The sequence below is a fragment of the Pholcus phalangioides genome, unplaced genomic scaffold, assembly GCF_987345545.1.
Source record: "Pholcus phalangioides strain wild (caught in Gottingen) unplaced genomic scaffold, Ppha-v1.0 ptg000024l_1, whole genome shotgun sequence".
NCBI classification, from domain to species: Eukaryota; Metazoa; Arthropoda; class Arachnida; order Araneae; family Pholcidae; genus Pholcus; species Pholcus phalangioides.
Window position 1 is genome coordinate 29,521,505 of NW_028301616.1, and position 25,697 is coordinate 29,547,201.

At 33.3% G+C, this 25,697-nt stretch overlaps 1 protein-coding gene across 3 annotated transcripts in view; it reads left to right on the forward strand.

Moving 5' to 3' along the window:
- LRP1 (LDL receptor protein 1) overlaps nucleotides 1-25,697 on the forward strand; it is a 109,285-nt gene that overhangs the window by 34,301 nt on the left and 49,287 nt on the right. For 2 of the 3 annotated variants that reach the window (XM_089250733.1, XM_089250735.1), the window contains exons 15-41: nucleotides 79-268; nucleotides 542-664; nucleotides 1,810-1,962; nucleotides 2,855-2,983; nucleotides 3,102-3,227; nucleotides 3,484-3,720; nucleotides 6,157-6,285; nucleotides 7,456-7,575; nucleotides 8,567-8,695; nucleotides 9,953-10,069; nucleotides 11,259-11,384; nucleotides 12,842-13,042; nucleotides 13,372-13,576; nucleotides 13,698-13,868; nucleotides 14,092-14,239; nucleotides 15,388-15,484; nucleotides 15,715-15,846; nucleotides 16,556-16,656; nucleotides 16,773-16,899; nucleotides 17,337-17,514; nucleotides 17,689-17,810; nucleotides 19,407-19,703; nucleotides 20,484-20,615; nucleotides 20,849-20,983; nucleotides 21,303-21,434; nucleotides 21,532-21,661; nucleotides 23,009-23,287. In XM_089250733.1, coding sequence (XP_089106859.1) covers nucleotides 79-268; nucleotides 542-664; nucleotides 1,810-1,962; nucleotides 2,855-2,983; nucleotides 3,102-3,227; nucleotides 3,484-3,720; nucleotides 6,157-6,285; nucleotides 7,456-7,575; nucleotides 8,567-8,695; nucleotides 9,953-10,069; nucleotides 11,259-11,384; nucleotides 12,842-13,042; nucleotides 13,372-13,576; nucleotides 13,698-13,868; nucleotides 14,092-14,239; nucleotides 15,388-15,484; nucleotides 15,715-15,846; nucleotides 16,556-16,656; nucleotides 16,773-16,899; nucleotides 17,337-17,514; nucleotides 17,689-17,810; nucleotides 19,407-19,703; nucleotides 20,484-20,615; nucleotides 20,849-20,983; nucleotides 21,303-21,434; nucleotides 21,532-21,661; nucleotides 23,009-23,287 — 4,166 coding nt within the window. The remainder of the gene's footprint in view (nucleotides 1-78; nucleotides 269-541; nucleotides 665-1,809; nucleotides 1,963-2,854; nucleotides 2,984-3,101; nucleotides 3,228-3,483; nucleotides 3,721-6,156; nucleotides 6,286-7,455; nucleotides 7,576-8,566; nucleotides 8,696-9,952; nucleotides 10,070-11,258; nucleotides 11,385-12,841; nucleotides 13,043-13,371; nucleotides 13,577-13,697; nucleotides 13,869-14,091; nucleotides 14,240-15,387; nucleotides 15,485-15,714; nucleotides 15,847-16,555; nucleotides 16,657-16,772; nucleotides 16,900-17,336; nucleotides 17,515-17,688; nucleotides 17,811-19,406; nucleotides 19,704-20,483; nucleotides 20,616-20,848; nucleotides 20,984-21,302; nucleotides 21,435-21,531; nucleotides 21,662-23,008; nucleotides 23,288-25,697) is intronic. The other variant, XM_089250734.1, reaches the window with a different exon arrangement.

Sequence of the window (25,697 nt, forward strand, 5' to 3'; positions counted from 1 at the left end):
TTCAACAGTAAATTACTATTTTTTTTCGTTTTCTTCCCTCTGAGATTTTAAAAACATTGTTCTGTGCATATTTTATAGACATTGTTTGAAGGCGAGAGTCTGGGCCACCCATATGGTTTGGCACATTATGGCAACTACATTTTCTGGACGGAATTTCAACAGGGCTTGGTTCAGAGATTGAGTTTTCCTAACAAAACCATATCCACGCTACTCAAGGAAAATGCTCCTCTGTTTGAGATTAGGATTTTTGATGTCATATCTCAATCAGGTAAAATCAGGGAAAGAATTTTCACAACTTTCTGTCCATTATGAACTTTAAAAAGCATTTTCATTTTTCATATGTGAATATAAAAGAGATAAAATTTGGGAGAAGCCGTGTATCGTGATTTCTTCCAAAATTTTCATTGCATGGCTCAAGTTACTTTCCTTTGTGAAGCTAATGTGAAAATACCGTAAAAAAAATTCAATTTGAAAGAAACTTTATTTATTATTTCTCTTAGTCTTTTTTTCTTAAAATTATTTGAATCTGTTTTTCTTTAAGGTGCAAATGACTGTACAGAAAATAATGGTGGATGCTCAGAACTCTGCTTATCTACACCCGCTGGTCGGAAATGTTCTTGTAGAGATGGTTTTGTTTTGGCAAATGACAGAACTTCTTGCCAAGGTTAGTTTCTTACATAACAAGATATGCTTCTATTATATTTGTACAATGAAACCTTTATTATTCAACCCTTGTTTATCCCACAAAACTCTCTGTTGAACAATATTGATTTCCTCAGTGATAATTTTTTTTCTGTAGTGGTAAGAAAATTATCACAGAAGTCTGAGAATCTCTTATTGATATAAATGGAGGTAAAAAGACTTCACGAGTGCAATTAACCAACAATGGTGCCTTAGAGGTGGTGCATTTAAATAACTGCTCAAATGAATTAAAAATAACATTGCGGCTCGTCAGAAATAATGTTTCTAAAAAACTTTGAAGCAAAGCAAAGATTATCTATGGTCGATTGTACATTTGATTATGATTGGCATATATGATACTGGACTTTCGAATAGAATCATATTTAGTTATAGGAAATTTTGATTTGCCAACTTTGGCTCATCCCAATTACATGAGATAATGGAGGCTATACTGTACTTTCTTCCAAACTGAGCATAACTCGGGTCCTATCGCATGGGCAATGACTGTGTAAGTTGTGTCGGGAGTGTGTGTGTGTACCTAACAGTCTAAGTGCGTATCTAATGTTGTGTCTAATTTTTCAGTGCTGCTATCTATACTTCAAATTGTGAGTGAAGTGTAATGATTGAATATTTGTAGCATTGTAAGCCTGTTACTCTCTGTGGATAGACTTTTTTACAGGGAGATTGGCTCACATTCGCACTGGCTCTACAGTACTTGTCAAATATGCTTTCTGTTCTTTTTCTCTCTTAAAAAACAATGACTCAGTAGTTATTCTTAGTTCTCTGAAGGGATAGATTTGTCTCCTTCTTTGCCATCACCTGCACTGAAGATGTTTATCGTAGGAGTGGACGAAAAATCTGCCTCTGAAGCTGACAGTAATATAGCATTCTTGAAAGATATATGAAAGTTTTATTAAACAACAATACTATTTTATGTGACAGTTAAAATTAGAAGTAGAATAAAAAAAATTGATGGCGTAAACAAAAATTTGCGCTTCCTGTTTTAAAGATTAATATTGTTCAATAATTGTATTACTTGAGTGGAAGCTGTTTTAATGCATTTTTTGATATGTCTTCATTCTTGCATTTAGATGTTTTACTTGAACATTTTTTTGAAAATATTTTTAGCTGCTGAAAACTATACTGAGCCTTCAAGGTGTCGTGAAGAAGAGTTTGAATGTGTTAAGAATTTGAGGTGTATAGATGAGAGGTACCTTTGTGATGGGGACAATGATTGTGGAGATGGTTCAGACGAAGATTCAACTGAGGGTGGGAAATGTGGTCAGTATCCACTCTGTTTGCATTGGTTGCTTTTTTAATTACCATATTCAAAATTATAAAAATATTTGTGTATGTATAAATTACACAAAATGTTAGCCATAATTATAGGGGGGGGGGGGGTGGCAAAGTAAGAATTTAAATGCACTTTTTGAAGGATAAAGGAGTTTCAGTTACTCATGTATACAATAAAAATGAAACAAAAAAACTAAATTTGATTAAAAAAACAATTCTCATGATATTGGCACACTTGTGAAGACAACCAATCATTTGATCATTGTTGTCGCACCACTGTTATTTTTTGCACACAAGGGCTAATTAGACTGGGACCTACAATTTATTGCTTATTCCAACCACCAGCTTTTTTTAAAATACTTAGTTGGTGCGCTAACCCCCTCAATGTGGGATTCTCTGCAGTAGCAGTCTTTTTTGTGATTATGTTGGTGTTTCTGTTGTACCCGTGTCAGGAAATTTTCTGACAAGGACGAACCGGGTATCGAACTCGTGGCACCTCTAAACATCCTTTGGTACTTTAGGGGAGTATCATATTGACTTGGGCTACCAATGCTTGGGTCTTCATCTGGAAAGCGCCCCCCCCCCCACATATGTGTTTGGTAACAAAATGGAGGTGTTTCTGATAGGAGGCAAGTCTTAACAGTCTAAATATTCCTCTCGATCTCCCACTGCGAGAAAATGGCGAGAAATTCAAAAACAAAAAATAATAATAATCCAAGGCAGAGAAACAGAAAAATGTATTAAAAAAAATATGCAGAAAATTCTGAAAAATGAATCATGTAACAATCTATTCCAGAATATATGCTCCATATTTAATATTTATATGATATTTGGAGTTTCTGATTTTGTGAGTTCTAAATTCTTAATATTTTATTTTCAGAAAAATTTACCTGCAGGGATGACCAATTCCAGTGTGACAACAATCGTTGCATTTCAATTCACTGGGTATGTGATGGTGAAAGAGATTGTAATGATGGGTCTGATGAAGAACCAAATTTGAAGTGCAGAAGTGAGTTATTTTTTTACTTCTAATAAGTTTTTTTCCTTCAAGGAATCGAAAGCTTGCTCCCGTTTTTAAGTGGTTAAGTTTCTCTAATATCCTTTATGCATACATATATTTATATTAGATGCCACTTGCAGTCCAATCAAGTTCACTTGCAAAGAAAGCGGCCGCTGTATACCATACAGCTGGACCTGTGATTCTGACCTTGACTGTGGTGACGGAGATTCTTCTGATGAACATTCTGATTGTGGTGAGTGAAAAATCTTTTAGTTTTTCATAAGCAGATTCATTTTTGGCTGCATGGAATGTTATAAAGCAAGGAATTAAATTTATTCTCCATAACTATGAATTTTCTCTTTTCTCTCTTTGATGTGCACTTTATTTGGTGAGAAAAAAATTCTTACAATGTTTCATATGCTCTTGTATTTCCTTCATTATTCCTATGTATTTATATCAACATTCTGTGTCCCCTTGTATTTGATTCATATTCTGGTTTTTCATTCCAGTCTATCCAGAATGTGAGGTTGTGGAATTCCGTTGCGACAATCAAAGATGTGTGCCACTGGAATACGTTTGTGATGGCGATGATGACTGTAGAGATGGCTCCGATGAAAGGTCTTGTGACCTTCCTTGTGAATCTTCTGGCAAATTTGCCTGTGATGGGAATGTCAGGTGTTTGAGCAAAGAACTCAAATGTAATGGCGTGAAGGATTGTGCTGATGGATTTGATGAAGAGCACTGTGGTAAGTTTTGTTGAGATCAAACACAACACTTATAATGTTTGATAATTGCAATTGTCCTAATAAAAGAAAAAAAAAAATACAACTTTAATGCTGCGTCTTGACTTCACATTCAATTATTAGTAATTTATTTAGTAATTAGTAATTTATTTTTTATTTTGATGTCAAACTTTTATTCTTTCTTCATGGCAATTCCAATATGCACCTTACTTTCACAATGATTTTCACTTTTACTTTATTATTTATTTTTACTTTATTTATATTATGGTTGTGAGGGGGAGTAGAGAACTAGGTAAGTCTGATTTGACATGACTAGATTTACCTCGCCTCACATCTTTCACTGGTTGCAAGATATTGAAGCATGGCAACACACACTCCTTCCCTTCTATGATTCCAGTGGCATCACGGGGGTAAGGAAAGGTAATAAACTGTCTTTTTCTGACACCGACCGCAAAATGGTTCAGGAAACCGGGAAAGAAACTCTTACATTTTATTTCCATCCCTCAGTTTCACTTTTGTTATTGAGGGAAAGGAAGGGCTATGTCATTTCCGTTCCTCCATTTTGCTTTTTTTGATGTGGATCTGAAATTTCACTATCTTGCTAAAAAATTTTCACTTAAAAATGTGGCTACATAATAATGTAGATATACATTAGATAATATGTACATAGATAATAATGTTTGATATACAAAAGAATCATAAATCAAACGTTAAAATTTTTCTAGTTCTCACTTATAAACAAAGTTTGTGGAATTCCCTGAACATACATACCAAGCACAAAATATAACATGTTTCTACACTGGTGAAATAAATTAAGAGAATTTTCATATTTTATCGAATTTCATGAAAAGAACTGAACTGAATGTAAAACCACTGCTTCTAGACAAAAATGCAAATCTTGTACGTCAAATACATAAGCTTACACGTGTGTGTAGGCGGAGCCAGTAGAGAAACAGGCTTTATAAGCGCGCGTAAGTTAAGACGCATTTCGTTCGCTAGCACACCTCAGCAAATTTCTTGGTGTTATTTTGCAGCAATCGGTTAATTTCAAATTGTAACAGTAAAAATGAGTAACCACCAACGTTTAGAGGATGAAATGAGGTGGCGAATTGTGGGGAGGCTAGAAGCAGGCCAATCTCAAGTCCAGATTTGTAGAGAGTTCAATTTAACGCCCAGCGTCGTGTGTAACTTATGGAAACAGTTCCAGGATACCGGATCCATCGAGAGAAAACCTGGGCAAGGTCGTCCAAGAGCCACGACGACCAGAGAAGATCGCCATTTGTCGATTATAGCGAGGCGTAACAGGAGTGCTACAGCTTCTCAGCTCTCTCGTGACTTGTATGCAGCCACAGGAACCCGTGTATCAAGCGTGACTGCTTCCAAAAGATTTCATGAGAGAGGGTTGTTTGCAAGAAGACCTGCTGTTTGCGTCCCGCTCACTTCTACGGACAGGAGAATCCGTTTATCAGGGTGCATAGAGATTGGAGTATGGATCAATGGGCGACCATTCTCTTCACTGATGAGTCCCAGTTCAGCCTAAGCACCGATTCTCGCCGTACGTTCATATGGAGAGAACCAGGGACCCGCTACCTACCCTCCAATGCCCGCGAAATCGACCATTTGTTTGCCTTTTCAGGGGTGCAGTTGGCCCTGAGTTCATTTTAATGGACGATAACGCGAGGCCACATAGAGCTCTTCTCGACGATTTTCTAGAGAGCGAGGATATTCGCCGGATGGATTGGCCAGCCAGATCTCCAGACCTTAACCCTATAGAGCATGTCTGGGACACTCTGGGGAGGGCAATTGCAACTCGCAACCCTCCTCTGGGAACTATCCAGGGAATGAAAACAGCATTGCTGAACGAGTGGGACCAATTGCCACAGGAAATGATAAACTGCCTTATTATATACCTGTATATCTGTAAGAGGGGACCATACCCCCTATTAACCCATCTATTAACCCATTTTTTTGTTTATTCTGCAACCGCTGTTTCATACCTTCCGACTCCAACGAGTGTTACACACGATCATGCACATGTATTACAATTATTGAATGGTTGTTTGTTTTGTATTGTATCAATGTATGTACGTATCAAATTTCATTAAAATCGGTACAGTAGTTCTGGAGATAATCGACCAAGTTTGCAAATTCTCTTAATTTCTTACACCAGTGTAGTAGTCTCACCACCTTCATTTTGCATTACAAAAACTAATTTTGTTTTTTCTGCTTTGGAACGAAAAAAAAAAGAAGCTGATTTCATTTTTTTTGATGATCCTTCAAAACACATATTTTATTATCAAATCAAATAATTAAAAAATACTTAATCTTTGTTGTTTGATACACATTGTGACCCACAAGGGCATTACATATTGCACTGCATACATATTTTGTTGGCATTTTCTTTATCTGGAATTTCATTGAATTAAATTACATTCACAGATTATCATCCTGTAAAGAACATATGTCACAAAGATGAATTCCATTGTAAAGATGGTATGTGCATTCCCAAGTCATGGAAATGTGATTCTAAATGGGATTGCATTGATAGGAGTGATGAATTGAATTGTGGTAAGAGAAGTTTTGTGAATGTTTAAAGTAGATTCCTCAAATTTAAGTAACATTGTTACTGTAAGTTTGTTTTTGTTTCTGATTTTGCAACAAATACTGTTTATATTTTATTTACTGAAAAAAATATTATTAGATTCCGATGTTTTTCTTGTATCTCCCCCCCCCCCCCCACATTTTTGACTATGCTCTGATGTCATTCTAAGATGATAAAATAAAGTTCATTAATTTTAATTGTTGTCATATAGAATATATGATAGACACTGATGTTACTGTTTTGAAGAAATTAGAAGTTATTTATTATGTAAAAATTGGTTACAATGTGAGCATAACAAATATTCTTAAACTGAAACAATTCAAAAGCTGTGGAAGGAATTATCTAAAGGTTTTGAATGAATTTTTACTGACTCAAAGTATGTGAAAAATACTTGCACTCTTAGAATGAAATTTTTCAGCTTTCTGTCTCTTAAAAAATATTACTCTACATGCAAATCTAAATTTTTGTGTTTCTGTAATGTAGTGAACATCGTGTACAGGCAATGTCCTCTGCAATGATAATTGCCTGTATAATGATATTAAACTCTGTTCTCAACACATTTTAAATTTTGTTATAGTATATTTCATCTATAACAATAACTCCTTTATAACAAAATGTATTCCTTTGAGTTTTGTTATGTGGGCATTTCACTGTATATCGCAAGTCCCTACTGAATTTCAAAGCTCTTGTGCATAATGCTATTTACATTGACATCTTTCAACAATTTTTATATATTTTGAAATTACATGGTTAAGGTTGGACAAATTTTTTTTTGTTGCATTTTAGTGTGAATGCATTTCCAGATTCATTAATCCCTTCCACCTGAAAATTCAGATTCACAAATTATCTCCTTTTGGGGCATTATTAATTATTTGAAAATTGTTTTCTTGTTTATTTTGGCATCCATATTTGATTTGATTCCAGTTTCAAAGTAAAAATTACCAATCAAGTTTCTATACATTCCTTTATATTTATTTTATTTATTTATTTTACTGGTGCCAGGCTATTTTTTCCCCTTCTTTGGCAATGGAATGCTGCATTTTTCTGTTGCATTTTATTTGGCTGCATGAATGCATGACTTCTTGTTTTCATTTTTTGTTATTCTTCAGTGCATGTATTCATTATTTTTCTTTCAGATAATGTTACTTGTACAGATGATGAATTTTCATGTGCTGACCATGCCCAGTGCATACCAAAGTCTTTTATTTGTGATGGGCACATGGATTGTGAAGATTATTCAGATGAAAAGAGCTGTGGTAGGTTTATTCGATAAATTTAGAGTTTGCTGTTTATTTTATTTTTTTGTGGGGAATAGGTTTTATACGCTTTTACAAGAGACTTGAATTTTAATGGTCATCATGTGTGACTTGATTTTTCTTTGAGGTTTAACCTCTGCTTTTTATTTTGTTTTCATTATCATGATAAAAAAATGTCCCCCCCCCCCCCTCTCGCATGTTGGATAACACCAACATCAAAATTTATGCTTTGGCATGATGCTTTCCCGTGCATATTTTTAAGATATGTCCACTAATTTGCTTCAGTAGTTTTCTCAAGTTAAATTATACTGTGTTCCCATTTATTTTGATTTTTATCAGGCATTCATTTATTTAACCCTTCTACCAATGAAAGATGAAATATTGTCATGAACACTTTTTCTGTCGTCACATTAAAAAACCCTTATCCTTTAGATTGATAGGCATCCATAGGCGTTTTACAGTAAAAAAGTGTAGTCTATAGAAATTTTTAGTCTTGAAAGTTTGGGATTCAAGATAATCCAAGGTACAGAAAATTTTCTTTTCAAGAACATTCCCCCTCCTTTTTTTTCAAAAACATGACTTATTTAATTTTTCCATGAATTCAAATTATTGCAGGCTAGTTAGCCCTGATAATGAACAAAACTGGGAGGATCAATGTCGAAGGTGTGAAAAAAAAACCCAGTTTTGTGCTATTTATTTCAAAAAATGAGAATTTTTTTTTTCAAATCTTTCCTCATGCTTACAGCATCCATGTTTATAAGTATTTTTTGCAATACAGTCTCGGTTTTTTTAAGTACAGTGGTATCTCGACTCAGATGACTTTCTCAGATTGTGAGTAATTCAAGCTATATGAGCAGAAAGAATTCATTAAAAATGCTTCAATTTGCAAGCAAATGTCAACTTATGAGCTTGAAACATAGGAGAAAAGCTCTTTCAACAAGTCTTTATTTTATCTTAATCCAAACTGATGATATTCTCACATTTTTTTCAGAAGAAAAAGAACCAGCGTGCATTTTTCCAAGCCATTCATGTGATAATGGAACTCGATGCATAAATGTCACCTTATTCTGTGATGGCAATAATGATTGTGCTGATGGATCTGATGAAGGAGGAACTTGTGGTCAGTCTACGCAATGATGTCTCTTTTCTCGGTTATTAATTACAAAACCGTCATAATTGAAAGTTCTAAATTTTTGGTCTGATTTAAAATTTATAAAATTATGCAGTTGTTGATTGGCAATGGTTACGCACAATTTCTCTGTAGTATAAGGATATAGAATGTTCAGTATTTTTTTAATTGCCTCTTGACTGATGTTAAAATTCAGTATATTTGTATGAACACCATTTTTTTTCCCATAAGCACCAATTAATTGTTAGTAGCTATCCAGAGAAATGCATTTTAATTTGAATTGATTTTTCTGTTATTAAAATATTTTATACAAAAAATCGAGTAAAAAAAAGGTTATAGGTGATGAAATTTTTTTGTACATCTTTTAACTACGTGCCAAATGTATATCTAGAGCCCGAATTATATGCACTAAAAAGGAGGCAAAATATGCTCCTCTAAAAATATGCGAATATGCACTTAAAAATGCTGAAATGTGCATTAAAATATGCACTAAAAATCTTGAAAAAGTTAAATTCCAAAATATGTACCAAAAATGAGAAAATGTACATTAAAAAATCACCATGCAAAAAAAAAAAAAAAGCATATACATTATTAAAATACACATTTTCTATTTCTTGGTGTATATTCATTTACAAAAATATCCCCACACATATATATAGGCCTACTGCATACGCAAATAATTTCTATATATTTTATGTTTAGTCATTTTTAATTTGTAGTTCATTGTAGCTGCTCAGTAATGAAATACAGTGAAATCTCGTTACAACGATGCTCAATATAACAATAAATGTCTTTACAACAATATTTTTTCAAGTCTTGTTTAGATATGTCTACATTCTAGTGTTAAACTTCTGCCTCTCGTTAAATCGATAATCCCTGTACAGCAATATTTGTTCGTGGTTTGCAGAGTATCATTATATTGAGGTTTCACTGAGCCAGTAAAAGAAGAATTTTGACTATTTCTAAAAAAAATTAAATACTTTTAACATAAACCTCTAGAAATAGTGTTTGGCTGGTATTACATTGTAAAAGTTTCATGAAAGCTCTTTTATAAAACTGGAAAAATGTGACCTAGGCTTATTGTTTTTTTTATTCATGTTTTGTGTTTTGTAAAAGATTTTTCATCAAACTTTTATATTGTAATCCTGACCTTACAATAAAATGGTTGATATTTGGAAAAATACCATATTAAAAACCATCTCTATTAATTCACTAAATCCCACCTGATTACTTTCTTGAATTTTATAGATTTCAATGAATGTTTGATGACATCTTGTGAGCACTCCTGTCAGAATACTCCAGATGGGTATCTTTGTTATTGTCCACCTGGATTAGTCAGGACCGTTGATGGGTTTTCATGTACAGGTACACAAATTATATTTTAATTTTGTTTAATTTTTGAATTTAAATTATCTGCATTTAGGTTGCACAGAAATGATTGACTCAAATGCAGTCACAGGGTTGGAAATAGTTTATTTATACTGAATATTACATCAATTAGATAAGCTCCCCATTCAAGTCTGTGCACTTCTGCCGTTTGGCTGAGAGTTTCCGAATGGCTGTGATGAACTATTCTAGGAAGGGAGGGGGGATGTTGTCATACCATCTGTGGAAAACAGCCTGCAATTCTCTATCATGTTGCAGTCATTAACCTCGCACAAATTGTTGTGAATAATCGCCTGCAATATTTCTCGAGCAAGTCTTTTTTCGTTCTGCAGCTCATCAAGTATTATGCTCCGGTTTGCCATAATCATACTCGACACGGTTTGATGTTTGCTGCTGTGCACAATGTTGAAGGTTGTCTTGTGTGCTCATATTTTTGGCTGCACTTTCCTGTCCACTGTTGAAATTGGCCAACCAGCTGAACACAGTTCATCTCGACAGAACTTTGTCTCTACATACCAAAGATGGATATTACCTCCTAAAACCCCTTCTTTCCACCAAAACCATAATGTCCATCACTGGCCGTAATAATTGCCATCCATCTTTGCTGTCTATGCTTGAAATGATAGTGACTGGAAGAATCACAGTTTTCCTTAATTGGTCACCAGTTGGTAGTGCCATTTGTTCATTACGCGTAACTCAAAACCCATAGTGTCTATTTTTTAAGTTTCGCTGTTGTGTGGAGTTTATTTACATCATGAAAGGGCTTATGTTAATCACCAAAGTATATATCACTACAGTTGGATCCCGATATAATGAACTTCGCTTTTACGAATTTTTTCAGAAGTCTTTGTATGTATATTTGTATTGACTCAACCTTGATATAACAATGTATTCGATTTAACAAATAAAAATGTCAGTTTTATCTGACTCATTAACTAGGGGTTCGATTGTATATGCATATTCTAGCATATTAAATATGAAAATTAATACTTATGATATGAAGTCACCATTTTAGTGGATTTGGATGGATTGGATTTTTTTTTGTATTTTTTAGCCTATATTAGCGATACTTTATATTAATGTATACATACATTTTTTTTTATTTCACACCAATATTGTTCTTGAGTTTTAATTGATATATAACTATGATTATTATCTTCGGTTACAGCAATACCACCTTGTGAACAGTGGGGCATATGTAGCCAGAGGTGCATGCCATTGAAGAAAGGTCACAAGTGTTTTTGTGAAGAGGGATATGAAATAGAGCCTGACCATTATACATGCAAAAGCACAGGTACAGAATTGCTTCATTTATTTTTAAAAAGGGCATTGCACAAAATTTGTTTGTCGTTTAAGTACACTGATTGATAAAAATGCCAAATGATGAAAAATGATTTGAAACAGACCAAACTTTGTTCATAGATAGATAATCAAACATTTGATAAAAAACACTTTAAGTAACTTTTTTAATGTGCTTAAGTTATTTTAGTTTTCAAATATACAATATTTCAGGAAATATATTCTTGAACATGTTTTGTTGAACCAATGAGGGTCAAAATCATGTTCTGTGGTATCAAGCTCCACACATTGTTGATGTGACTCCAAGGTAAATTTTTGTTGAGGGGCATATATTCTACGAATGCCCACTCATGTCCCAAAAATGTTCTATTGGAAGTCTGGTCCACCCCCCCCCTCCCAAAATGTGAGAAAATGACTGAAAAAGAGGAAAAGATGTCAGAATCTATTGTTCTATCACTTTGATGAACAGTGAATCAGGGTTGTGGATCAAGGAAGCACTTACATGCTTTACAATGCATTCAGAATGAGCAGAGCAGTAAGTGGCCAAGGGTTGTCTTGTTGAAAAATGGAGTTTGTGTGATACTCTGTACATGTGGAAGAAAATGGAGCCACAGCAATTTAATAACGTGGCAGCATGCTATTAACGTAATACACACTAGAGCTGAACGGCTATTAGCTCTAATTGGCACCCTAAAATTATTGATGTGCTGTGCAAAGTCGTAAGGGGTCTGGTCCGCCCCCCTCCCCTGGAATGTGAGAAAATGACTGAAAAAGAGGAAAAGATGGCAGAATCTATTCTATCACTTTGATCCTTTGTTCCATCTCTGATGAACAGGCTTCTGCCTGGTAGTAAGGTAGTAGCTCTCGCAACCTCATACACTAATCATCATTTGTGAGCCAGAAGCGAGATTTGTGTGGCTCAACACTTCCATTCCACACATCTCTGCTGGGACACAGTTGCAAATGTTTGCTTTTTTGTGATGTGGTGTCATGCAGTGGAATATTTTTTTGTTTGTTTAAATTCCCCTGAAAAATTCCTATGATGTGCATGTATGATTAAGTAGAAGTAATAGTAGTGTGGATATATTTTTATTTCTTGCAATTTCAATGACATCAACATTTCCATTAAAAAATTTTTTTACATTGTGGGAGAAGATAGTTTAATAAAATGAAATTTTCAATCACATAATTTATTTATGTCAAAATGAATTGTTGGACTTTGTGAATTTTATTATTTAGCGATTTCTTAATATTGCTTTTTCTTGGAATAAAAACTTTCTTGATACACCTAAAGCTGCTTCGCATGATTTGAAATATGTATTCATCAAAATCAACTGTCAAGTCCTGAACTCTTTTTTTTTTTTTTTTTTTTTATATGCAAAGACTGTTTGGTTTGCTTTGCATTTTATTTATTCCATTTATTATTATTTATTATTCTAAACATTCTTTTAGATTCTGCTGTACCTTATTTGATCTTCTCAAATCGACATGAACTGAGAAGTGTTGATTTGCACACTATGTCTGTGAAAGCTCTAATATCCGGTTTGCAGAATACCATAGCTCTGGATTTCTTTCACTCGACCAAAGGTGATATGATATTTTGGACTGATGTGGTTGAAGATAAAATATATAGAGGATCTGTTGTTTCAGGCTGTGAGTATTCATAAAAAAATGCTATTTGACCCTTTTAATGTGTCTGTATGTATTATAATTTTCCTTCCATTATTTGCATAGTTCTAAAATTAAATTCTTTTAAGGATTTGATTTGGTCATGACTTGATTTGAAATCTAGGCAGATCCATCAAAACTCAATGTTGATATACTAGCAGAACGAAATGTCAATAATAATTGCATTATTATAATGAGTTATTACCAAAAGAAAAATCATTGTAAAATAAAAAAAACTCATTAAATTGAAAAAAAAAATTATGCCATGCTCAGTTGAAAAATTGGTTCTTAATCTAAATTTATTTTGTTTTAAGCTCTCACAAATATTGAAGTCGTAGTGCAAAATGGCTTGGCAACAGCTGAAGGAATTGCAGTGGATTGGATTGGTGAGAATTTGTATTGGGTAGAAAGTAATCTTGATCAGATTGAAGTTGCTAAGTTGAACGGTAGTTACAGAAGGACTCTGATTGCTAGTAATATGGAAAATCCAAGAGCAATTGCATTAGACCCACGGTTTGGGTGAGTTGTGAAATTGTGTTTGTCTCTTTAAAAAAAAGTATTTGTGCACAGGTAAATATTGCTGTAAAATTCAATTCAAATTAGGTATATGTGTCCTCAGGTTTTACTTTTTATTCTTCAGAATGCTGTTTTGGACAGATTGGGATACATCTGCACCCAGAATTGAAAGAGCCTCGATGAGTGGAGACAACAGAATCATTATTTGCAAAGTGGATGAAATTACAGATGGTGCATGGCCCAATGGATTAACTCTGGATTATGTAGCAATGCGTGTTTATTGGATTGATGCAAGGTGTGTAAAATAATTTTATTTTCAGATGGCATGGTTTGACAAGGTTCAAATAAAATGGCTAAATAATATCTAAAATGAACCACGTAAAAAAAATAAACATGAATACACAGATCTCAAAGAGCAATTTGTTAGACGACTTAAATTTTAATGCCTGAACATTATTTCCCTGTAACTGAATGCTATTTGTAACAAACTTTAAAATTATTTTTTTTGTAATCATCAGGACAAATACAATCCATTCGATCACCTATTCAGGCAGTGATCAGCAGGAAGTTCTTAAAAGCCTGGAAAGTATCTCACATCCTTTCAGTATATCGTTGTTTGAAAACTATGTTTATTGGACAGACTGGAAAACTAATTCCGTACTCAGGGTGAGTTTTTAATATATTTTTGATTATGGGTATGAAAATAAAGTGAAAATTTTATTTTACATAGAGTTATAACAATTTCAACTAATGATATTACACAATCAGTTGAACTGAAACCACATAGAAAAATGTTTAACAAAATAAGTTTTCTTATTCATATTGTCACCTCAATACTACAACTTGATAACTTGAAAATTTATGGTTTTTAGGTAGGTTCAAAAAGTGACTTGTCTTAGCATGCACTTTGATATGTTACAACTAAGAAATCTGTAACACAAGTTTGAGAGAAGTTATTATTGTTTATTTCTATGTATTATAATGTTAAATATATGCTTCATTCAGTATTTAAACATGTTTTTCTCAAAACACCTAAAATCGAGCTATCTAGTTGTATTGATACAACGATATAGTAAAGAACTTTAAATTTTCACGTTCTAATCAAGATGAAGGCAGAATTCAATGAATATCATTAAATATATTAGTTATATTCATTTATAAGTATTATTTTTCACTATCTTTTTTTTACATTTTTGTTCATTTATATTGAATTGATTGTTCTACTGTAACGTAAATCATTTTAATCCACTGGTAGGTATAGGTCTCCTTTAAAATTTTCTATTTTTCTCTGTCACATGCCTTTGTCATCCAGCTAACTCCAACTATCTTTCAGATTTCATTGCTTCATCTTGTTTTGCAGGGTACCTTCTTTGATTTTTAAAACATTTTGGGAGCATAGTCAGATACAGGGGTGGGGTAAAATAATGAGGACAGAAAGGTGGAGATTCGCTCCCCCTCCCATTTACTATACATCCCCTCTCCATTTGAAGAGTTTATGTTCAGGGGATGCAATTACAAATATTTGTGTCCATTTTTTGTCCCGCCTGATGTGTCCAGCTTATTTCCATTTCAAAAATTTTATTATTTCAACTTCATTTACCATTTTTTTGCTTCTTATTTAAGTGTTAAATTTTTCTACTTTTTGCAATGACTAACATTACTTGCGAATATCCATGTTTCAGTTCCATGAGTCAGTGCCGGTAACTCACACTGGTTCAATTTTTCTTTAGTTTTATTTTTAGTGTCATTATATGGTTACATTTTCCTTTGATGGTTAGTGTAACATCAGTCACAAAATAATTTTTTTGTAATAGGCAAATAAATGGAATGGAACTGACTTGAAAGTTGTGCAAAGAGCTATCACTCAACCTTTTGACATTCAAGTCTACCATCCTAGTAGGCAGCCAAGAAGTAAGTTTTCAGTTGTTTATGTATGCAATGCATATGGTGAATAATTTACAATAATACTTTTCATTAATTTGCTTTTAGGTCACTGAATTTGTTATGATTACTTTTGTTATTTCATGTAGTACAATCCACTAGCATTTGTTCCTCCAATATCTAACACATGTGCCCTCTAAAAAAGGCACCTATGTATCAGATTTTTGAGTGATAATTTACACTAATTTTTTTCTCTTCAGGTAACCTAACTAGTCCATGTGCTGTGAATAATGGTGGTTGCTCTCATTTGTGTTTATTAAATTTCAACAACAGTCATAGTTGTCACTGTCCTCATGTAATGAGCTTGGCCTCTGATAAAAAGACATGCTATAGTAAGTTTGAATAATGTCATCTTTTTTTTCGCTTTCAAATCACAGTTTTGTATGCTTATGTAAATAGACCATCGCTTATTATCAGAGCTAAACACAAAAGGAACCAATGTGTTTACTGCTAATTAAAGACCTTTGAGTTTACTGTACAGCAAGAGTTAACTCTCTTTCTCTTTTTTTCTCTTGAGAAAAATGATATTTTTCATTTTTTATTCAGCCCAATAGATTGAGGAAAGGTACTTTTTTTTGGATATTATGCTGAGGTGAACTCAGACAGAAAAGTTTACGATCTTGCCATAATATCCAAAGAAAGTCTCTTTCCTTGAATGATAGTTTTTGTTTTCTCTAGAAAGAGACATTTTGGACATATTATTGTAACCATATTATTTGACTTTTTTATAACAAAGAGCATTATTTAAAAAATAGTCAATAATCAAGTGTTCTAGGCTGTCCTGTTATTAATGCGAGACTAGAACTCTACCAGTTAATCATTGCTCAATGATGGCAGAAAAATACTAGTATTTGAAGATAGTGTAATTTTCCCCTTCATCAGGGCTATATGTTGATTAGTGGAATGGAAATTGTTTTCAGATTGCTTGAATATTTAAAATTTATTTTTCCCTTAAGAAATGCCTTAGGTGACGTATGCGTACTTGAAGTATATGTAGTAGTATGAAACACTTTTTTAAATTTTATTTTTAATCTTTCGCAGCAAATGAAAGAGTTCTTCTGTTTTCAAGAAGAAATGAAATCAGAGGTGTCGATTTGACTATGCCATATTACCATATCATTCCACCCTTCAGTCTTCCTAAGGTTTGAAAAAAATTATTTTTCCACTTTTGTGTTGCACTAATATTTCAGCCATTTCAATTAGGATTGCACTTATGATTCATGTGTAAGCTCATTATTGTTTATATTAATTTTTTTAGGTGATGAAAGTTGATCAAGTTGATTTTGTTGCATCAGAGCACCGCATATATTGGGCTGATACCGAGTTGAAGGAAGTTAAAAGAGCTAATCTGGTTGGATCTTCAATTGAAGTTCTGATTGATACTGGTATGGCATTTAGCAAAGCAGTTATTTTCACGAAAGGAATACAATAAAGTTATTGGTTATATAATTGTTTCTTTAAAAAAAATTATATACTTTTTATGAATGCTTTGTTTATATCTGTTTTAAACATCTTCAGTGGAGATGAGCAGTGTTTTCATGAAATTCACTTTTGGCTAGAAATAAAAGATTAATGCTTGGCATTATGTAGATTTCACTATAGAACTGTTGTGTGCATCATAATTAAGTTCTACTGACTGTATAGGTATACAAGATTTCTTCTCAAAAAGCTAAAATTAAATCAATCTGTTCAATCATAAATATTCCCATGTTAGTTTTACAAAAAAATGTTCATGCAGTTCTAATGATTCTGTTTAAGATGATCATGCATGTTGAAGTGGTATAATTTTGACTACATATATTATGAATTTTTTTTTGTAAAGTTTTAGAGAGTCCATATGGCTTCACTGTGGACTGGGTGTCAAAAAATATGTTTGTTACATCATCTGGAGAAAATGGCCAGCGTATTATTGCCAGTAATTTGAATGGAGAGTTTATGACTAACATTATCACTGAAGGTCTTGATTTACCACATTCCTTAGCTGTTCATCCTTTTGAAGGGTACTTTTTCTTTTTAATCTAAATAAATAATATAGCGTTTTTTTTAATATCCTGCCATAGCTCCGAGAAGTCTTCGGTTTTTTTTTCGGATGCAAACACCCTCTGTGAAAATTATTTTAACAAAAAATGCTTACCTTGCAACTCTTATGACTGTTTCTGATGCATTTTTTTTAGACTGCTTTTCTTTGCTGACCATAGTAAGAATGGACATTATATTGGCATGTCCTATATGGATGGAAGCAATCGACAAGTTCTTACTTCTGAAGCTGACAATGTTGAACTTTCTGCTCCAATAAGTAACTATGTATTATCATTCACCATTTAATCATTGGTAATACAGCTGCTCCTTGACTTCCAAACACTTATATATGAACCAAATTGGTTGTGAACCATAGTAGTTTGAGTTAGATCCACCCTTTGCCATAATTGTTTTATCTTGATAATACTCATAAATTAAGCTGATAATAAATTTTAAGAGGCAATGACAACAGTTTTATCTCAACCACATCTCATCAGACAAAGTCAAACAATTTTTTGCTAAACATTTCAGATTAATTTAAGATTCTCTGAATCTCTTATAGCATTTTTGTTCTTAACATTTTTAGCTGTTTTTAAAATTTGCCTGATCCGCATTATAACTGTCACATTGGAATAAAAAAATGTGTTAAGAACCTGAGATATTTCATGTTAACTGAAATAAAGTATATCAAGTTTGACTAGATATTTTGGGATTGCCACTGTAAGGGTCAAGTTCAGTAATTTGTAAGTTTCGTGGCTGTAGTTTTGTTTTTTTGAAAATTCTTAAAGAAATTATAAAGATAAATCTTTCAAACTCTTTTGATGTTTGTGTATTGTTACCAGTAAAATAAATGAACACATGCATATTAGAAACTAGAGTAACAAATTTTTGCAGTTAGATTTACGTATTCACTCAAGTGATGTGACTTTGCAATAACAGAAAGGTCTTATTAAAATCAAAAGATAATTTTTAGGCACTGTATAGAATCTCCCATAATGAACACTCCTGATTAGCTGACGAAAAATTTTCAGTCTCATGGGTGTCCATCATCGAGAGGTTCCACTGTATATATATATTACTAATAGTAATGTAAATAAATGATACAAGTTCACAAGACGAATACATGAAAGGCTAGATTGAATGACATGATTTCGTAAACATGAAAGGTCAAAAATTAGAAATAGTGAACTTTGAACAAGATTGCAAACAGTGCTTCTATGTGCTTCAAACTCTGTAGAAATATTTAGAGCTGGCTGGAGAAAATCAACTACATATGCCTGGTTCTTCAATATCCCTTCACTTGCATGCCCATATACTATATATCAGAGAATGTTGCAGAGCCAAGACGTACTATCACTATCTAATTTTTATTTTTTGCATACCACACTTTGCCTTTTATTTCTTGCAAGTTTAATGTTTTTTTGTATGATTCCTTCATCATGTTACAGTTTCAAATAAATGAGTGCATGTGTTACTGCAAAGAATAGAAAAAATTCCTTCTTTATACCAAGTACCTGATTTCAGGCAGCATGTGAAATACTTGTTCCTAATATTAATTATATATATATAATTAACATATATATATGTAAATTATATATATATAATTAACATATATATATGTAAATTATATATATATAATTAACATATATATATGTAGATAATCTGTTTTGTAAAAATTATTTTTTCTGTATGTTAATTTCCCTAAAGTTTGTAGCATGTATATAACCTATTGTGTTTCGTGTAATTGCAAATTCTCTAATCTTTTACTTTGCCTAAAACTATTTTTATACTTTGCCAGCATAACAGAAACAAATGTCTAATACATAAGGTATATAGTATATGCATTGAATATAATTTACAATCACTCTTTTAGGTCTTTCAATAGATTTTGAGTCCAAGCCAAGTGCTTTGTATTGGCTTAACAGTGGAAGCTATACTATACAGAAGTTTGACCTGGACACACGCAATGTGACAACTATTCCAATATTACAAGATTATCTCCAAGAGCCATATGCTGTAACAGTTTACCATGACAAGCTGATTTTTGCATCTCGAGTTAATGGAAGCATAGCTTCGGTGGATAAAAATACTGGGCAAAATTATGTCGTTCTTAGAAACAACACTGAAGGCATATATGCATTGAAGGTTTATGATGTTGGTTTACAAAAAGGTAATTTTATAACTAATTACATTGAAAAAAATTGTTATTTATCTTATATTACACTTCTCATTTTGTTTACAAAATCACACATAATATCCAAGTTCTATTTCTGTATTATTTTAGAGATCAATATTGTAAAAACTCTCTTTTCCAAAACTCTCAGATGGTAATATTTCTTCTGTTTGCTGAAGGAATTACACATAATTCCATAGCATGTGTATGAGTGAAAGCAATGAAACATTGTTTCAGTTGTAAAAAGTGCAAAATTTTTGCTCCTAATGTGAATCGTTGTTCAAATGACATGATAAACACATTAATGGAATCCTTTGTTAACCGAAGCCCCACTGTATTCATAAGAGTTGATGTTGAAAAGAATATGTTGAACAGTGTTTTTTTTTTTTAACTTTTCTGTTGCTTGTATGAAGATGTCGGTAAATTAATTTGAAATACTACTATTTTAGTCAATTTAGTCAGAAACATGAACTTGAGCTATGATTTGAGCCATTATTTTGAAGTAAATGTGTTTTTATTATTCTTGATACTCGGTATAACAATGCTATTATTCATATTCCATATGTGTACGTGGTATGTCTTATTTACTTGGCTAGAAAGCCTTTTTTGGGGAGGGATGGATAAACCCTCTGTGGTTGTGGACATAATTTTTTTGTAATAATACAGTAAAATTTATTGTTTTAAAACTTAAGTAATTTCTTAAAAAAGTATTTCCATATTGCTTTAAATACTAATTTATTTTATTTCCTTATTCATATCGATGTATTTCTTATTTAGCTGGAAACAACAGTTGCTCAGTAAACAATGGAAATTGCTCACATCTGTGTCTTCCAACTGGTCATTTGACCCGTGTCTGCAAATGCACCTTGGGCTATCAAGTGGATCCTTCCAATGAAACTCATTGCATTGGTATCTTTTCATTTGTGATTATTATATTCATATTTACATTCTATGTATCCTTGATTTTTGTAATGTACGTATTAGAATATAAATTTGCCAGTTGAGTGAGATTGATGCGAATGAGAAAAAACGAGAGCTTTTAGAAGCTTAGAAAAAATAACTAGATTTTTTCATTCAGTTTTCTTGATTCAAGTATACTTATATATATATATATATTTTTTTTTTCCTTTTCTGAAAACTAGGGAAGTCTGAGTTCCTGCTGTTTTCACTCAATTGGGAAATCCGTGGTCTTCCTCTCGAAGCTAATTCTACTGATACTGATGTCATTGCCCCTATGTCTCGTATTTCGATGGCATCAGCTATTGATTTCTATGATGGTAAGTTTACTTGTGATAGTTCAAACTTCAGTTGTAGATTGGTATTTTTAATAAATAATTTAATTGTTTTCGTAGCAGTCGTATTGTGTGTAGTGATTGAAAAGAATGTTTTTAACCAATACTAATCCATTTGCATTGTATTTAATTGCATCTCAGTTATCATAGTTGCCTTATGTGAGTACAGCTTATCACATGATGTGAATGAGTTAAGAAAAAAAGACCCTTCCTTTTACATTAAGATTATGAACTTCAGAAAAATTTGAAATCCATAATTCTTCAATTAAAAATTTTGTAATCAAAACTGGTTTTCTCAACACAGCTGAAGATTATATCTACTGGGCTGATAGTGAAGCTGGTAAAATAACCAGGATCAAGAGAGATATGACAGGACGAGAAGTGGTTGTTCAAGGGCTTGATCTTATCGAAGGAATAGCTATTGATTGGGTTGCAGGTATAATTTCAGTTAATTTCATTTGTTAATCAATCTATGTAATTTTTTCTGTGAATCAGTAATGAAATAACTATATTTTTTGAAATATATATTTTAGGAAACATTTATTGGATTGATGCATCATTTGCTGCGATTGAGGTAGCTCATTTGAATGGAAGCAGTCGTTATGTAGTTGTATCTGGTAATATGACAAAGCCTAAAAATGTTTTGGTACATCCATATAAAGGGTAAGTGGCCATTGCATATCTTACTATCAGTCAAAGTATCTCACTTGATTGGAATGTTTAATCTAATGTTTATTTTCCCATGTTATCAGTGTCAGGTAGAGGAATACTGTAGTAACTTAAACCAGATTTTATAAGAATTAAGTTATGAAATGGAAACAAACTAGACTGATAGACATAGAACCATTATCTATTGTCTGGTTGTCCCTCAAATCAAGGGTGCACATAACCTTTTTCAGTCTACAGGCCAAATATGTGAGATGACTACCTCTCATGGGATGATTATCCCATGAGAGCTCATACTGATTTTGCTGTGGGAATTGATACTATTTTTGTACTGTCTGCAAAAGACAAAAATAGTATCAATTCCCACAGTTGGTTGAGCTTGATTGGTTGTCCAATGGTTGTGCTTCCCTGCTTTAAATCATGTGGAAAATTTGGAAGAGTTTTCACTTCAAGTACAATTGAAGTAGCTTACATGCCACTTATATTTTCACATGAAATTTTTGAAAAGCGTGTAAAAAATTCTCAGAAGTATGTCAATATGTATCTAGCTGAGTCGTATCTTTAGAACCATCTGTCAATGCACAGAATAACGGCCTCATACAGTTTGGGCAGTACCTATAATGAAGTGCAAACGAAATTCATTAAAGAAGATGACTCTTTGTCAATCAGAGCAGGTCAAATTTATGGAATTATGATATGTGATGCATGTATCATATTGTTAGGGGGATGTCTTACCAGGCAATTAACACATAAAATCCTGGCTGCGAAATTTATAACTTGGTGAAGGTGTGAAATGAATGTACATAGCTGTGAGAAATCAGATTCAATTCTTATATGCAGGCTGGTCAAATTTGCATAATGCATAAATGGTGACTCTCACAATGCAGTGAAAAAAAAGGATGGGAACTATTATTACAAAATTTTGATGATAATAGTTCTTTCAATGAATTTAAGATTCAACAATAGTTGCATGAATGTGGAAAACATTTAGCAACAGTTCAGAATACAGTAAAACCTATCTATAACAATACGGTAGGGACCTAGAAAAAAATATTGTTATAGACAGGTTATTGTTGTAGACAGTTTGAGCATTTGTGCTATTTCCTATTGAATAGGAATTCTGCTAGGACCAAAAAAAATATTGTTACAGACAGTATCATTATACACAGGTTTCACTGTATCATGTTCTCAAAATAAAATTGATGATTATTTTTTATTGTTTCTAAGTGCTTTATTTCTTTACTAATAATTTTGTAAACTTTGGAATCGTAAGAAAAAAAAGAACTATAAATATTAATTTTCAATTTAAAAAAAGTTTATTTAATTTTGATTGTTATTTTACAGATTGATGTTCTGGTGTGATTGGGATTTACCACCTAGGATTGAGCGTGCATCTCTTGATGGCAGTAACCGTCAGATATTTGTGAACACCTCTTTGCAACTAGTTCATGATATGGCTCTTGATTACGATGATGATAAATTATATTGGACTGACATTCGTGCTCACACTATCGAACGTATAAACATTGATGGTAGTAGACGGGAAGTTATTGCTGCTAGTGATATTCTTGATAATCCTGTGTCCATAATAGTGTTTAAAGAGAACATATATTGGGCAGATATGTAAGTATTTTGGTTTTCATTTGCTTAAACTAGGAATGAGTAAATACATATACAGGGGTTGGACAAAATAATGTGAACAACTGTGCAAAAAACAACACTCGAGGGAACTTGTCGTATAAGACCGTCCTCTAATGTGTGAGAGTTCCACTTAGTTGGCGATAATGTGCACACATCAGTCTAGTCGTAGCAGTGATAGCGTTTGGATGCTATATATATTGGGGCGTTAAAAATTCGTTATGGCTGACCACACAGATTTTGAAAGAGGCATGATTGTTGGAGCCGGTCTTGCCGGGAAACGGCCACCCTTGTTGGTGTCGGGAGAAGTACTGTGTCTATGGTAATGACAGCCTATTGCAAACAGGGTAAGACATCATCTACCAAGCCCAACAGTGGCCGAAAGTCAAAGATGGCTGATAGACCCAGAAGGGTTTTGAAGCGGATTGTGGCCAGAAAGCATAAGATAACAGCATCCCAGATAATGTCTGAGATGAACACACATCTACAGGAAGGTGTATTGACAAAAACTGTCCACCGTGAACTGCATGCAGCAAACATACAAGGTAGAGCGACCATTCCAAAATCATTGGTGACACCATGCAATGCCTTGAAACAACGGACATGGTGTCACGAACATAAGAATTGGACACAACAACAATGGGAGAATGTCATCTGGTCAGACGAATCGTCGTTCACATTATTCCAGACTAACGGATGTGTTTATGTTTGGGAGAATGTCAGCACAAGCCTATGACGTTGATTGTCTTCTTCCTACTGTTAAGCATGGAGGGGGATCAGTGATGCTGTAGGGCACGATGTCTCACCGAGGTCTCGGCCCACTTGTTGTCCTGGATGGGTTCCTAATTATATGGATTAAAAATTTAGAGAGCAGCATAAACAGGCAGAAGTAAGGAAACAGTTAAACTTAATACAAGAAGTCAAAAATTCATGTGTTGACCATAACTCATCTATCTATATATATATATATATAAAACATGTCCTGATTGACTCTGATTCATCATAGCTGAGCTGAAACTGCTCAAGCTACAAAAATGAAATTTTGTCAGTAGTTTCATTTCATGATGTAAAGACTCACTAAGAACAAGTTCAATGAGAATTCCCAAATCGGTGACTCTAGTCTACAAAATTTAAATTTTTATACGGTCCCCTCTGGTTCTAACTGGAAATTGGGGGACCAGAGGGGACCGTATAAAAATTTAAATTTTGTAGACTAGAGTCACCGATTTGGGAATTCTCATTGACGAGCGACTTAAGTTTTCTGAACATTGTTCAGCGGTTGTCAAAAAAGCGAATAGAATGCTTGGTCTCATTTTCAAAAAGGTCTCTTCGCGTTCTCCTAAAGTCATTCTTCCGCTTTTTCGAGGATTAGTTCGTCCTGGACTGGAGTATGCTGTAAGGTTTTGGAGACCATACCTACAGAGGGACATAGACTTGGTTGAAGGGGTGCAGAGAAGAGCTACGCGTGTCCTTATTGGCATTTTTGAATATGTTTACATTGGATGAACGCAGGTGTCGAGGAGATATGATCGAAGTGTTCAAAATTTTCAATGGGATGGATAGGATGGACCATGAACTTTTAGTACACCGCCAATCGACTGCTTTTACAAGGGGACACCAGTATCGATTGGTGAGGGACAATGCAAGGTTATGGTGTCGCAGGGAGTTTTTCTCCAATAGGGTTGTTAATAAATGGAATAGCTTACCCCCGGAGGTAGTAAACTGTAACACAATTGACACGTTTAAAAAGAAATACGATAAACATGTTGGGGTAAATCGAGAAGCTATCCATTCTTAGAATAAGACAACCATAAGTATTCTTTATGGGCATTGTATAATATTTTATCATGTGTATATATTGTTTGTAATTTGTGTTAATTGCATTTTTAATTGGGTTGCTGTATTTTTGAAACATATGACAACCATATTTTTATGGGCATCTTTTTATCAGCCACCTCGTTGGGCATTTTGCCTGTTGTGGCGTTGTATTTGTATTTGTATAAGTTTTTCCCAATTCGACCCCAAGGGTCGGGGGGGGGGGGTCAAAAGGTAACAGAGAAATCATGCTGAGCCGAAACCGCTTTATCTATAATTATGAATTTTGGTAAACAATTTTATTTTATGACTTAAAGACTAATTAAGAGGGGGTTTACGAAATTCAATTCAATCCCTAAGGAGATTCATAGGTTACATAGAGAAATCCAGCTGAGCACAGAAATCGTTGAAGCTATAGCTATGAAATTTTGTCAGTTTTTTATTTCATTGCTTAAAAACTTACTAACAAAATGGGTAGTTTGAAGTTCAACTTCTAAGGGACCCTTAAGGGGGGATTCAAAATTTACATAGAGAAATCATGCCAAGCCAAAACTGCTGAACCATAAGGCCATTCAAATGT